Source organism: Sciurus carolinensis, chromosome 1, assembly GCF_902686445.1.
Source record: "Sciurus carolinensis chromosome 1, mSciCar1.2, whole genome shotgun sequence".
Classification (NCBI taxonomy): domain Eukaryota; kingdom Metazoa; phylum Chordata; class Mammalia; order Rodentia; family Sciuridae; genus Sciurus; species Sciurus carolinensis.
The window spans coordinates 207,081,183-207,095,145 of NC_062213.1; the positions used below are offsets into that span (position 1 = coordinate 207,081,183).

Here is a 13,963-nt window from a genome sequence, read left to right on the forward strand (position 1 = left end):
GGTGGAATCTACTCCTCAGCTACCCCTGGGCCTTTGTTCATCCCCTTTTACCTGTCAGGCGCAAGGAAGGGGCTCGGGGCACCAGACTCCTCCGTGGCTGGAACCTCAGCTTGAGCCACGCCCCTCCCCCCCAGAGGTCTGGGTCCCTCCCCCAGTGAGGCTGGAGGCAGTGAGGCTTAGAAAACCACACAGATTTATTGCATATCAATCTCATGTATAAATTCATTGTGGCGTTGGAAAGATTACATTTGGTATACAGTCCTATTCTACAGCATTAACCTCAAAATCAGCTTCTGCTAGGTTTCACCTTAAAGAGATCTCTCTACACAAGTACATTTGTCTTCATCACGAGCATCAAAATGAAATTTGCAAAATCGCTCTGGATTATTTACTACCCATCATGTCTTTTCATCTCCTCGCCCTCCTGCGGCGACTTCTGGGTCAGTCAGAGCTGGCCCGCTTCCGTGTGGGCGGCTCTGGCTGCTATGCTGGACGTGGACCCTACCCACATACCGATAAGTGCGTCTACAGAATTTTCCTTGTAATAAAGTTTCACGAACAGACACAATAATGACCGCTAAGCACGAGTCATGCACAGTTTGCTCATAAAGGACAGAAGCAATTTACAGTGGGGGGCGTGGGGCGAGCTCCACCCTCCCTCTCAATGGTTTTGTCTTTTTTTAAACAATATATGATAACCAGACATTTACATTTGATTTCTTTTTCAACACTATACATTTCTAAAGGAAACAAAACAAAACAAAACAAAAAACCCAAAGCGGAACTAAACCAAATCTGCAATGTAACAATGGCGTGGACGCACAGGCGGTGATTCGCGCCCGCACGTGCTGGGGAAACGCACCTGCAGAGGTGCACGCAGATCCCTCCGTTACAAAGTATATTTATATACACACTTTAAATTACATATTCCGACACCAGGGCTCCGCTTCCCTTGTGCTGAACAGAGTGGCGAGGCCAGAGGCGCTGAAGGACATCTCTAGAGTTACCTTGTTCACAGGTGAATTGCACATTTGGAAACTCAAGCTGCCTTTACGTATTGTGATTTTTTTCCAAAAGTGGTAATACGAATCAGTGACAGAATAAACAAACAAACAAAAAATGGAATGAGAGAGAAAGGGACTCTTCTCGGAATGACGCAAGACGTCGTCGTCACAGTATCACTCAATGCGGCAGACGGTTCCATGGCTTTGGACACCCAGCTGACCTCCACTGGCCAGGAACTGCGTCCGGTGTTCCCAGCAGGGAGGGAGCGCTGACCCGGCTTCCCGACCCCCGTCGGCCATCCTGTGGCAGGGGTGCGCCCTCCTCTCCCCTCCCTGGAACAGCACAGTGAATATAGCTCAGTAGGTTTCAGTCACTCGGGCAGGGGACGGGGACCACAATCCAGTGCTAAACACGTGATATGTATCAGGAGGGTGTTTGCAATTGCTCACTGGGGAAGCGGCAGAGGCAGAGGAAGCTGAGGGCCCTCGGGTCTCCAGGGCTGGACTCAGGTCAGGAGGTTGGGTCCAGCAGGGTCTGGAAAGCCTAGCTGTACTCTTGGCCTTGGGCAGTCTCTCAGGCCACTCTGTGCCCACCCTGTCCACTGGGTTTGCTAAGGGATGTTGTGGGTCCCACTCATGCAGGATCTGCCTGTTCAGGAGGATGGGGCAGCCCCGTGTGTCCTCCCCAAGCATCCTGGGATGAGGGCAGCAACAGGGTGAAGGTGTGGCCTCGCCAGGGCCGGCATCCCAGGACTGTGCTGGGAAGGTGCTGGGGCCTCCCTTGAACTTCCACTTTGGGGATGAGTGCCAGCCATCCAATGGAGTCATGTCAGGGCAGCAGGCTGGGCAGAACTCCTGCCCATGCTGCAGAGAGACCTCGCTGCTCCTGTTCAGGCTTGGTGCTCTGGGGGCCGGGTCTTGGAATTCTCACACCCAGCCTGGCTCCCTGGCCCCCGGGGGGTCTCTGAGGGCAGAGGACACTGGGCCTGAGTGAGCAGGCACTTCTGAGCTGGCACTGCCACCAGGGAAGAGAGAAGCCCTGAGCCTGGAGCTGGCTGGGTGTGGGGCAGTGCCAAGCCCTGAGGCAACTTAGGGGTTGCTCTTTGTCAGGGGGTCTAAGGGCAGAGCCCCCCAAAATGCCAAGTGCTGGGGCCCAGGGGGCTGAGTGCTAAAGAGAAGCTGGACTTGCTATCATTGTTGGGGGGGACAAAAGTATATGACTTAAAATGTGCAGCCAGGGCTCTTTGGAAAGAGGGAAGAAGAGAACGAAGAGAAGAGAAAATTCTCGGAAGATGTGCCCCAGATGACAGAACTGGGCAGGGCACTCCAAGGTGAGGAGAGGGGAGGCCCTCTCTGTCTGCCATTGCCAAAAGACACACCTCGGTCTCCTCCATCCAAGCTTCCCACTTGGAGAGAGCAGCATGTATCGCAAAAAAAACAAAAACAAAAACAAAACCACACAGCTTATTCTTTCGCAGAAGAAATCATATAATTTGGGTTTACAGAAATGGGGTGTTTGGATCTGAGGTTGAATTTTTATAAGGGTCCCATCTAGATCAAGGAGAAAGTGGAAGTTCCTGTGCCCGTACCTGGTGGGTCTGGCGGAGGAGACATCCAGGAGAGGTCCTGGGCGGGTGGGTTTGCCAGTCCCTGTGGGGTGGCTGGGGTTCAGGCTTCCCCGCTTCCCCGCTCCCCTGAGGGCCTCTTTCCAGCTTGCCCGTGGGTGCGATGGCCTGTCCGCGGTGCAGGCCGGCTCTCTGGCTCTGAGTTAGCAAGGGGAGAATCCCTTTCACCGTGACCTACAGGTCTCTGCTGGCTGCAGGGTCCTCCCCAGTGTGTCTCCAGGGCACACTCGGACTGTCCGGCATCAGCGGACGATCGTCTTGGGCCTGGAGCGACTGGAAGCTCATGGAACACGCCCGCTTAAATACTGCCCGTTGGGATGTCCCCACAGGGCACAGAGCCACGCAGATGTTCAGCTCTGTGCCCCGGTTTTGTGCATTTACCCTCTTCTTTTTTTAAAGGGGAACTTGGGCAACTTTTTTTTCTCTTCTTGGTGGGACATTCATTGTTTTTTTTTTTTCTTCCAAACAATAAAAGAAATAAATAGAACACTCGTCTTAAATGCAACTGAAACTCAAATTTAACAAAACACATGATTGTCTGGTAAATGGGCAGCAGTGACAGCAGGATTCGTGGGGGGGACGCGGGGGTATTTGGCACATTAAAAACCGCCCCACTCCCTGGTTAGTGACCACACAACACACAACCTTATTACACGGTTTTGGTCCTTCACTAGATACTTATATTAACATTATTTCTTCACAATAAGAATGTCTAATGCCAAAAATACTGTTAAGGAAGAAATAAAATAAGAAAAAAAATGAATTAGAAAAAAATTACAAGTTATATACAGATTAAGGTAAATTCCATCAGGGAAAAAATTAATTGAAATTGGCCCCTATGGGAATAATTTAAAGCCAGTCCGAATGGAGAAGTAGACACATCCCCCGGGAGAGAGGCGCCCTCCTGGGGGCTGTGCTGTCTCTGCTCTTGGCAGCAGGTCCCCTGACCCCTTCTGCTCTTGACCCTGTCTGGTCAAGAACCTGTGCGAAGAGCAGAAGTGGCTGCTGGGTGGTTGATCTGGAGTCTCAGGCACAGGGAGCGCTCGGCGTCCTGTAGTGGTGCAGCTGTGGAGGGCTCCCCACTGTGCAGCCGCGGGGAGGACGCCCCAGCTGTTGGGGGTCAGGTGAGGGCGGGAGGTTGGGGACCCAGAAAGTCCCAACAAGCCCGGCCTTCAGAATAGCAGCTGGGGCCCGCTCGGGCGGTGGAGGCACAGACCTTAGGGTAAGATCATCAGGTGCCCTGCCACACTCTGTGTGGAGGCCCTGAGCCACGGGCTCCCGACATCCCCATACAATTGGGGGGTCATGGGTGGGGGCTTGTGGACTTCTCTGCAGGCCACAAGGGGGCAGGCGACCTCTCCGTCCGGCCCCAGCAGGCCTGCAGCCAGGCACCACGTCCAGGATTCCTCAGCAGGGTCTGTGCACGGTCGAAGGAGAGTCCTCATGCCCCTCATTCTGTCTCGGGGGCACCCAGAATCACCTTGGCTTGTACAAATAGGGTCGGCAATAGAAAATTCTCCATTATCTACAGTATAAAGGGTACACCCCAAGCACAGCAATGGCTGCCCAGGCAGGCTTGGGTTGGCAAATAAGCTGAAATTCCAAAGCAATGCAAAATTACTTTTAAAAAACAATTTGTAAGTCATTTTGTTTGATTTTTTTTTTAAAAAATACTGTCTATTTTTAAAACCCACATGCTTAAATAGACTCTGTAGTCAATAAGATTACCAAAAGGGTCATTCTTGTAATTTTCATTATAAAATTGTTTGCGAGCTACGTCTTCTCAGTGCACGCCTGCGTCTTCCGTCCGCTCCTTGGTGCCACGCAGGATCCCAGAAGCGGCCCAGGGCTCTCATCCGGGCTTGAGATTCCACCCTCGCCCGCCAAGCTGGTCTTCAAGGCCGCCCCCATGAGCAGCGTGAGCGTGGCCCTGTGGTGGGCCACACTGATGTTCCCAGGCGTAGAGGCAGGAAGCTCCATGATGGGCTTTGGGGACTGTGGGTTCCAAGTTTTCATTGGAGAAGTTAGAACTGAACTTGGAGGGTGGGGGCTGGGCACCGAGCCGAGCTCCAAGGCAGGTGGCGGGGCCTTCTGGGGACTCTCTGCTTCCTCCGCAGCTGGCGCCCCGACTCTGGGCTCTGGCCCTGGGACCTCAGAGGTGGTTGATAGGGTTAAAGGCTCCGGACTCTGACGTGGCTCCGGCGATATTCAACCAAGCGTCCAGCGAGCTCTGGGGAGCGTGGAGAGGAGCATCCTCGGAAAGGGACAGCATCATTGCATATGCCTGGCAGGGAGGGGACGACACAGGTAGGGTGAGCAGCGCCACAGACAGGCAGGGCTGAGCCTTGTCTCTGGCCTCCCACTGGCCCCTGAACGGCTTGGCCTTGCCCTGTTCAGATGGGGACAGGGGCAAAGCTGCCTGAGGCCAGACTCTTCCCCTGGCCTGGAAGACAGAGCATGTGAGTGGTCAGGACAGGGGAGGGGGCTGTCTTGCCCAGAGTGGCACCAAGACACTGTGTCCCTGGCCAGGGGCCTTGGATGAGCACAAGACCCACATGAGGGTCTTGAGGGTGCTCCCTGCAGTCATTTTTCACCCTCCCCCTTTATCTGCCTGGTCATTAGCGAAAGCTTAGTGACAGGTGTCTGCTCTGGAAGGGCCCTGGGAACTGGTGGGAGATACTGCTAAGACCCCATGCCAACAGGGCCCTCCCTGCCTGGAGGGGCAGGGGCCTGGGGACACGGCTGTGGTGTCCTCACAGAGTTACTTCTAGAAACACAGTGGGCAGCATTTCCGAGCTGACGAGGCTGAGGGAATGTGCATGTTTCCTGGCCTTAGTTAGCAACAGGACGTTCTTCTGCCCCAGGCTTCGGGGCAGGAGGTGACGGGGCCTGTGACCACTTGATACTCTGTGTGTTCCTGGTGGGGGTGGTGGGGAAGCTGGTGCTGGTCCCCCCAGCGAACATTCTGCACAGCATTAGTAGAAGACAAAGACAGACATGCAGACAGTTTTGCTGAGACTCGTGGGGCTGTGCCCTGCAGGAGGGCTGCACAGAGTGGACAGACCTGAGCTTCCTACTGCAGGGGCCCCTCGGGCAGCATTCTGTGGCCACTCCCTGAGGCATGGAGCTGGGATGTGCCCAGGCTGAGCCTGGTGCCTTTGCTCACCCCATGCCAGCTCTAGCTTAGAGGCAGTAACCACTTGATAGGGCAGAGTCACCCAGGAAAAGCTGGATCAGAGATGGGGAGACCCAGGCAGCTGCTCCCACTGGACATGGGACCAAAGTGACCCACACTCCTGCATCTGAGATCCAGCTGTCGACTGTCTGCTCTCGACCTCTCCCTGCTCCACCCGGGCTTGTTAGAGACTGGCGGTCTCTGGGGCTTCTCTCCAGTCCAGGGCAATGGGCGTGATGAGGAGGTGTCTTGAGCTTCCGCTGGGCAAGGGGTGGCCACAGCAGGAGGGGAGTGCTCAGGTTGTCCCTTGGAGAGGAGCCAGGTGGAGACGGGAGGGAGGGTGGGGCTCTGACGGTACCTACCTGGTTCTTAGCCTGCCTGTACAGGGTCTGTTTTAAAGCCTCAGAATCTAAGGTGGAATTAAGCACATCTTTAACTTCAAATGCTTCCTCAGCTGCTCTGTGGAGGTCCAGCCCCTTCCCAAAGGCCGGCGTCGGCTCCAAAGCTGACAGGCCGCCCTCTGGCTCCTCAAGACACCTGCACCAAGGACCAGGGGGCCGGGTTAGCTGGTCAGACCGCCGGCCGCCCGTCTGATGCTGCGGGGCTGGCTGTGTGCCGCGTGCATGCATGGGTCTCCACGAGCCACGTGCACAAGGAGACAGACACATGGACACACAGACACAAGACAGAAGCCACGATGCAGGAGAGCAGATGGACAGAGCCCCGTGGGGCTGAGTGGGTGACACGTGTGACTGGCAGCAGGTGTGGGCTCTGGTCTAGAGGTGGGGGCTGGGAAGGAGGCCTTAGTTCTGTGAGACTCCAGGAAGCTTTGGAGGGGCCCAGGCTGCCCTCCTGGACCCAGTACTGTAAAGGAAATGCCACCTCTGGAGGGCCTCCCCGGGGATCTTGGAATGCTGGCAGCGTCACCCCAGTGCTAAAAGTAGGTGTGAGCAGTCAGGACGGGGGGGGATATGGTGGTCGGTTGGTAGGACTCCCAAAATCATGGGTGCCCAGCCCCTGTACCTACTGCCCCACTCAAGGCTGGACAGCACTGCTGGGGTGGACGGGGCAGTGAGCGGCTTCATGGTGGCACAGGGACCTCCCAAGGCCTGCCCCACAGGGATGTCTTCCCTCCTGCCCTCTGCTTCCAGCCTCTAGGAGACCCCAGCCTCACCCTGGCCTTTGTCCAGAAGGTTTGCAGAAGCCACACCTGCTGGGCGGGAGAAGCCCTAAACGAGGGGCCTCCTGGGTGGTCTGAAGAGGAAGGTCGCCCTGGAGATGCCCAGTCCCTCACTGGCTATCCCCCGGCACACAGCCGTCCCCACCTTCGGGTATGGTCAAAGCCCACGGCCAGGGAGGCGGGTGGCTCCTCTTCCTCCTCATCCTCGTAGACACCCTGGGGCTCGGGCGTGGGTGACACCGTGTCGTCCTGCGACTTCCCAGCCAGGCTGTCCTCATCCTCCTCTTCTAGCTCCTCCTCTTCCTCCTCCTCCACATCCTCCGGCTTCTCACTGGCTAAGCCTGGACACTGGGGGTTGCTGCCCAGCTCCTGGATCTCTGGCCTGAAGTGACAGGGGAGGAAGCTGGCTGTGCCCAGGGGCCCTTGCCTTGCCCAGACCCCGAAGGCTGGCAGCTCTGCTCAGCTCGGCTCTTCCCTGGTGGCCTTTCCTGGGGCCCCCAGCTCTTCCCAAGAGAGCTGGCATTTGTGGTCGGAGCCCATAGAGCTCTGGGTGCTGGGCAGCTGGTTACCTCCCTAGGTCCAGCCATGCTCCCTGCCATGGTGGGAGAGCGATGGAGCGGGTGGGAAGGTCACGGGGAGGCTGACAGGGACAGAAACGGGTCCCCCGGCAGTGGACCCCAGGCCATCCAGGGGTTCGGGGTGAGATGGGGGTCAGGGAGAACGCTGAGCTGGGCCTGGAGAAGTAGTCCTGTGCGCGTGTGGGGGTTGGGCACTGCCCAGGGGCGCCCTCCGGGGGTTTCAGCCCAGCCATGTCCATCTGCACGTGCTCCCCCAGCCAGACACGGGGACTCGAGGCCCCGAGGGGGCCCTGAGGAGCGTCTGGGATGCCGGGCTCCGGACAGCGAGGGCTGGTTCGGGCTGCCTGCTGTCGATGGAGGACACCTGGCAGGCCACGCCTGCTTCAGAGCCTTGCTCCCTCCTGCACCTGGGACCCTTGTCCTGGGCACGAGGCTCCTGCTCTGGTTCCTCAATTTAAAGAAGACAGAAAAGAGCCAGGCGAGGGTGTGGGCGGCCAGGCCCCCAGAAAGTACCGCCAGAGAGCACTTCATTGTCAAGCTCAGGACGGCCGGCAGGGCCCGGCGGCTGCGGCCACCTGGGTGGGCATTCCTGTTGGCAGAGGGACTCAGCGAGGGACAAAGGAGCACGTGACTGTGGCTTCCAGAGCGGCAATCCCCCACTCCTCATCCTCCTGGGTCCCCAGGGACTGTTGGCAGCGGCACTGGCAGCACCCGTGGTCTCGGGGGAGACCAGGGGTTCGGTCCTTGGCACTGAAGATGGCGTCTCCATGGGATTGACTTCCACATGCAGAGCCGTGCGGAGCCGCGACGCCTGCTGGCTGGGCAGGGGGCCCTCCATGGCCAGCTCTGTGAAGACTTCACGCATTTCCTGTCTTCCTGGGAAGGGGCTAGAGAAGCCGTCCCCTGATCTGCCTTCTGATGTGGACAGAATCTCCAGAGGTCAGGGAGCTCAGGGACGTGTCCTGAGTCCCCTGTGTTGGCTGGCCGGCCAGGAGCATCCTGTGCTCAGAGGGAGGGCTCTGGTGCTGGGGGATTGGGTCCTGCCCTCTGCGGGGCTCTCAGTGGGGTGACCTAGGCAGGGGTTTGGCTTCTGCCCTCACAGTCCACTCTGCAGACAGGACGCATGGCAGGTGGAGAGCTGGGTGGACGCCTCCTCACGTGCACCAGGTGGCCAGGTGCAAATCTCGCAGGCAGGTGGGTCCTGAGTAGGTCCACAGAGCCCCTGCTGTGTGGGAAGCGGGGTCCACACTCTTCTGCCTGCTCCCTGTACAGATTGCATGCTTACAGGTGTGTGTGGGGCCAGCAGGGGCCACTCAGGCCCAGCAGGTTGCTATTGGGGGGCAGCCGCCCTGGTTGGGGACGAGCTGGCGTCTTGGTGGTGTGACAGCTCCGTGACAGCGTGGCTCCTGGCAACAGGAATGACACTCCAGAGTCAAGCAGTGTCCCAAGGTCAAGGTGCAGCAGGGACCCTCCTTCCAAACTTGAGGGAGAACCTGGCTCCTGGCTCCTGTCTTCTTGGCAACCCTGGGCACCGGCTGGCATCCCGGGGATCCTGCCCCTGTCACCACACGGGCTCTCCTTAGGTGCCCATGCTGCCCTCTCAGAGGGACCCAGCCATCCTGGGGCAGAGGCCACCCCAGCCCAGTACACCTCACCTGAACTCCATCTCCCTGGAGAGACCCTGTCCCAAATGGTCATGCTCAGATGTGCTGGGGTTAGGATTCCACGGATGAACTCTGGGAACACAGTTCAACCCAGGGGATCAGGGGGTTGCTGGGCCAGGAAGCCTGGCAGGGCTTGATCTCACCCACTGCCTGAGAGCCAGATGGTCGGCTACTTCTGGTCCTGTGGGGGACTGCCACCGTCCCCAGCAAGCAGATGAACTAAAGTCCACTTGCCCCCGCATCCTTGGTGACAGGGACAGGGACCAGTGAGGGGTGCCCTGGCTTTTAGGGCAAAGCCAGTTGGGCCCTGGGGCTCACTGCAGCAGGACAGGCTGTCGGGGCCTGGGTGAGGCCCAGCCTGGGACTTTGTGGGGTCTGGAGCAAGTCCACCTGGGCTGAGCCTCACCGGCTCCATCGGGGTTGGGGCTCTTCACCCTCAGGGCCGTGGGGTCCGGCAGTAGGAGACCCGTGGTCAGGTGGAGAGGCCTGGCCTGCTGCTGTGGTTCATGGGGTCTTACTGTCCTCAGGCTGCCCAGGACCTTGGCGGCCCATGTGCACTGGTCCCAGGTCACCCAGTGAGGATGCCGAGGGCGAGTCCTTGTTCCTTCTTCACCTGGCTCTGTCCTGGGGCCTCCAGGGCAGTGAGGAGGTGGTCTCAGAGTGGCAGGAGGAGCCCTGCAGGTCACTGTGTCTGGAGCCAAGGGTGGGGCACCAGGACACTGGGGCTGCGCCTGGGCCCCAGATGAGGGTCAGAGGGCCCGACAGGTGGGCTCAACTTGTCAAGGGGCAGAAGCAGAGCCTGGGTTTTCTGTCACTGATTGCTCAGAGGGCCTCCCCAAGGTCCCCAGGAGCACCAAGAACAGGAGGACGCAGTCCTGCCCTGGAACAGCAGCCAGGTCTCCAGGGAACTTTCCTCACACCCCAGCTGCAACCCCCACGGCCACTGGGATGCAGGCTGGGGCTTGGCTGCAGGCCCTGGGCTGGCTGCCAGGCTGGGTCAGGAACCCCTTCTGCGGACCTTGCCTCTCTTTGCGGCACCAGGCGATCCCTTCTGAGGCCTTCCGGGATCGGCAGCCTGCTGCCCTGCAGGGGCTCTGCATCAGCTCTTGTCTCCTGGGGCTTCAGGCTGCCCTTCTGGAAGGGAGGGCCCTGCGCAGGCCACTCACAGAGCCCTGGACGTGAGGTTGCACGGAACAGCCCAGACCCCAAGACGAGTCCCACCACGGCTCTGCCCTTCTGTGTGTGCACATGCCTGCACTGCGTTCATGGTACATGTGCAGTGCACTCCCACACACATGCATGGTACATATGAACACACACACGCACAAGCACATGTGTGTGCACCTGTGCGACATGCATGCACGTGCATGTGTTTACGTCACATGCCTGCTTGTGTGTATGGTCTCTTAGAGGTTCTGCTCAGGATTTCTCGGCTTTACAGTGGAATGAAAGTGATTTGCATTTATTGGAAACCCTACTTTGAATTTAGGATTTTGATACCCTGAGCTGGTGACAGGGGATGATGCTGGTGACAGGGGATGATGCTGGGCAGTGACAGTGAGCTGCAGCCCCCGTCAGCCCTGTGGGCAGAGGGATGGCCAGGCCTGCAGAGTGCGGGACATAGGGACTCCTGTGTGAAATTCGACATTATCACAAAACAGGTCATATGCTGGCCGGTGTGACCACCTGGGGTTGAGGTTTGAGGTGCTCATCCACACTGAGGAGTTCAGAGGTCAGGCTGCAGAATTCAGGTTGGACTTACAACACTTCCAACTCAGGACCTTTTGTCAGAATGTGGTCCCATCGTAAGTCAAGATGTGCCTGCGTTTGTGTGTGCGTGTGTGTGTGCGCGCGTGTGTGTGTGCGTGTGTGTACATGGTGTTTAAAGGGGCAGTAACTTGCCTAGAAACCATTAGCAAGTGCCTGGATTAGACAGAAGAGCCCTGGGCCCTGGGCGTGGCTGGGCTGTGGTAGGAGCCCTGCACGCGCATCTGTCGACAGTGGCCAGAGCTGCCACTCGGCCTGTGTGCCAGGCACCTCGCTACTTTAACCTGTGGGCTCCAAGATGCAATGCTCAGGGGTGGGGAAACTGAGCCAGGCAGGGGCATGGGGGATTCCTCTGCCCCAGGGCCTGGTCCCTGTCCAGGGTGGAGGTCACGAGCACTGGCAGAGGGTAGCCAGGGTCAGGCCTCTCCGGCTGGATGTGCCTTCCTTACCGCTTGTCTGTCCTTGAGGATGCCTGGCTCATCTCGCTGTTGGCGATGAAGTTCCTGATTTCAGAGAAGTAGGAGTCCTCTTTCTCGTCTAAAAGTGCGTGGTTGTCCGACTCAGAGGTGGGGGAGGAGGCGCTGGTGCCCAGGTGGTTCGTGAGGACCCCTGTGTGCTGGCTCACTGTGGAGGGGCGGGTGTCAGGGGCATCCTGGGCAGGGCGGCCGTGGGGTGCTCTCAGAGTGCGGCCTGAGGGCTTCCCCAGAGGCCTGCGCCCGCCGGCCCCCTCCGCCCGCCCCAGCCACCCACCTGGTGCGCCCTCGTGTTCGTGCTTCTTGAGGTGCCTGTCCAGGTTGGTCTGCTGCCCAAAGCACCGGTTGCACAGGTGACACTTGAACGGCTTCTCCTTGTTGTGGATGTTCCGCACGTGCCTCTGGAGGTTGGAGGAGATGCTGAAGGAGCGGTCGCAGTACTTGCACCTGGAAGACAGGTGCACCGCGGTGGGAAGGGGCCGGCCATCACCCCAGGGCACCGCCCAAGGCAGCAGGTACTGTGAATGACGGAGCCCAGCAGGTCCATAGCCTGGGGCGACATGCTCCCAGCAGCCACTCGAGGGCAGCATTGCACCATAGAAGAGCTGAGAGCCGCCCCCAGGTTTCCAGGTGGAGGCCAGCCCTCCCCCAAACTTCCTCTCCAGCAGGGAAGGACAGGTCCCCTCCGAGTGGACCTCTGTCTCACTTGGGCCTCAGTGTGATGGTCCATTAATGCTTAGCTGCCCCGGTGGGTGGCTCCCGGATCTGCAGCCTGCGGGGCTGAGGAGGGCCTGGGGCCGCGCCGGCCTCCTCAGACCCTTGGCTGGGTTTTCCTCTATGTCCCCTCGGGGCAGGCAGGGTCTCACCAGCCTGCACTCTGCACTTGGAGAATGAGAAGCTGCCTGCCCAATACCCTGGTCCTCAGAGCAGAGCCCTAACGCACAAGCAAGGCAGCCCACCTGTGGACCCTGTCCCCAGCGAGGGTCCCTGCTGTGCACAGCCCTCGTGGTCCTGAGGGCAGGGAACGGGAGGCCTGTTCTCCCTCAGTGATGTTGTGCATTGAGCAACAAGAAAGCCCAGACCCAGGAGAAGGGGGCCCCGACAAGCCTCTCGGCCAGGTGCCAGTGCGAGCCCCGTGCCGTGGTTTTCACACCACGAGCGCTGGGCGTTGTGGGGATGCTGTGTGCGATGGCACACTCCCGTGCTCCTGGCCTCGGAGGACCTCCAGGAGGCTCGTCTCGGGCGCAGCGGCGCGGGCCACTTTGTTTATATGAGGCGTGTTCATGTTTGTCAAGCAAGCTCTGCTGTGAGCACCGTGCGAGGCGCAGAACCTCCCGGCCACGGGCCTGGCTGGCGGAGTCTCGCGGGACTCGGCCTGTGCAGCCGGCCTCGGTGGGGGCAGAGGTGGGGTTTCTGTTCACTGCCGCGTGTGCGGCTGCTGTAAGACAGCAACCTCGTGGGCTGGGGCTCTGTGGGGCCCACCTCACCCACATTTGTGCTGGCGGAGACTCCAGTCCAGCATGCTGGTCACGAGCCTTCCTCACGTAGATGTTTGCCCAAGGGCACTTCAGGACACAGCAGGGGGGGTCTCTGTAGAGTGACCTTCACAGCCTTGTGCCACCCACAGGAGGGGCCTGGGATGACATCAGAGGCTGGTGCAGGCCCTACCCAGGGCCTTTGCTGGCCTGTGTGAAGGGTGCAAGTAGACGAGATGACCCTGGACTCAGCCTGCGGTGCCCCAGCCTGGAAGCCACCTGATGCAGCCTTGCAGGTTGGATAGGAGTCGCCCAGAAAATGGGGGGCAGGGCGGCTGACAGGAGTGGCTCCCGTGTGCCCAGGCCTCTGTCCAGGTGGCAGCAGTTGCCCTACCCCAGCTCCTGGGGTGCTCTGCGGGGCTCTCTTGCTCTTGCCTGAGGCCAGGTTCACCCCAGCCTTCTCTACAGCTGACGGCCAAGTGCTGCCCCAGGGCTGTGCACTGGTTTCTCAGCCAGCTGGCCTCCTGGCTCCCTGGGTCTTGCCCTGGCTGCGCCTCTCTGCAGGACCCTGCCCCTCTTTGCCTTTGCAGAGTGGCCTCTGGACAGGTGGATGTCCCCAGGGAGCACTGGGCTTGGTCACAGCCTCTCCTTCCTCTGCCTGAGGAGGTTCAGCAACCTGACGGGGAGTGAACATCTGAGGAGCCCTGGAGGTTTTGGCTGCCTTGTTCTTTTCTGCCTGAGCCACAAAAGATTGTTCAGGCCATGGCTGGGCTCTCTCAGTGCTGGGCCAGAGAGGCTGAGGTGCCTCCAACCAGTACACCCACAAAACAGCCCAGGAAGGAGGAATTTTACATACTCAGTGCACTGTCTCTCTGTGGCCCCTACACCCTCAACATGCAGACCCCCAGTGGGGGCCAGGTTCCAGCCTTCCAGTTCTTTGGGGCCAACACTCAGGAAGGACAAGCTTGATTTGGTGCCTGCCTGGCAAAGGCAAGGGCTTCCTGGGCCTGGCTCTGAGGGCC

General features: G+C 59.1%; 1 protein-coding gene across 6 annotated transcripts in view; it reads right to left on the reverse strand.

Moving 5' to 3' along the window:
* Window positions 1–229: 229 nt before the first annotated feature.
* The window catches only part of Prdm16 (PR/SET domain 16), a 320,627-nt gene continuing 306,893 nt past the window's right edge, over window positions 230–13,963 (reverse strand). For 5 of the 6 annotated variants that reach the window (XM_047541028.1, XM_047541023.1, XM_047541018.1 and 2 more), the window contains 5 exons: window positions 11,744–11,913; window positions 11,443–11,617; window positions 7,130–7,366; window positions 6,167–6,341; window positions 230–4,913 (listed from right to left, as the gene is read on the reverse strand). In XM_047541028.1, the coding sequence (XP_047396984.1) occupies window positions 4,782–4,913; window positions 6,167–6,341; window positions 7,130–7,366; window positions 11,443–11,617; window positions 11,744–11,913 (889 nt within the window). In that variant the 3' untranslated portion in view covers window positions 230–4,781. The remainder of the gene's footprint in view (window positions 4,914–6,166; window positions 6,342–7,129; window positions 7,367–11,442; window positions 11,618–11,743; window positions 11,914–13,963) is intronic. The other variant, XM_047541035.1, reaches the window with a different exon arrangement.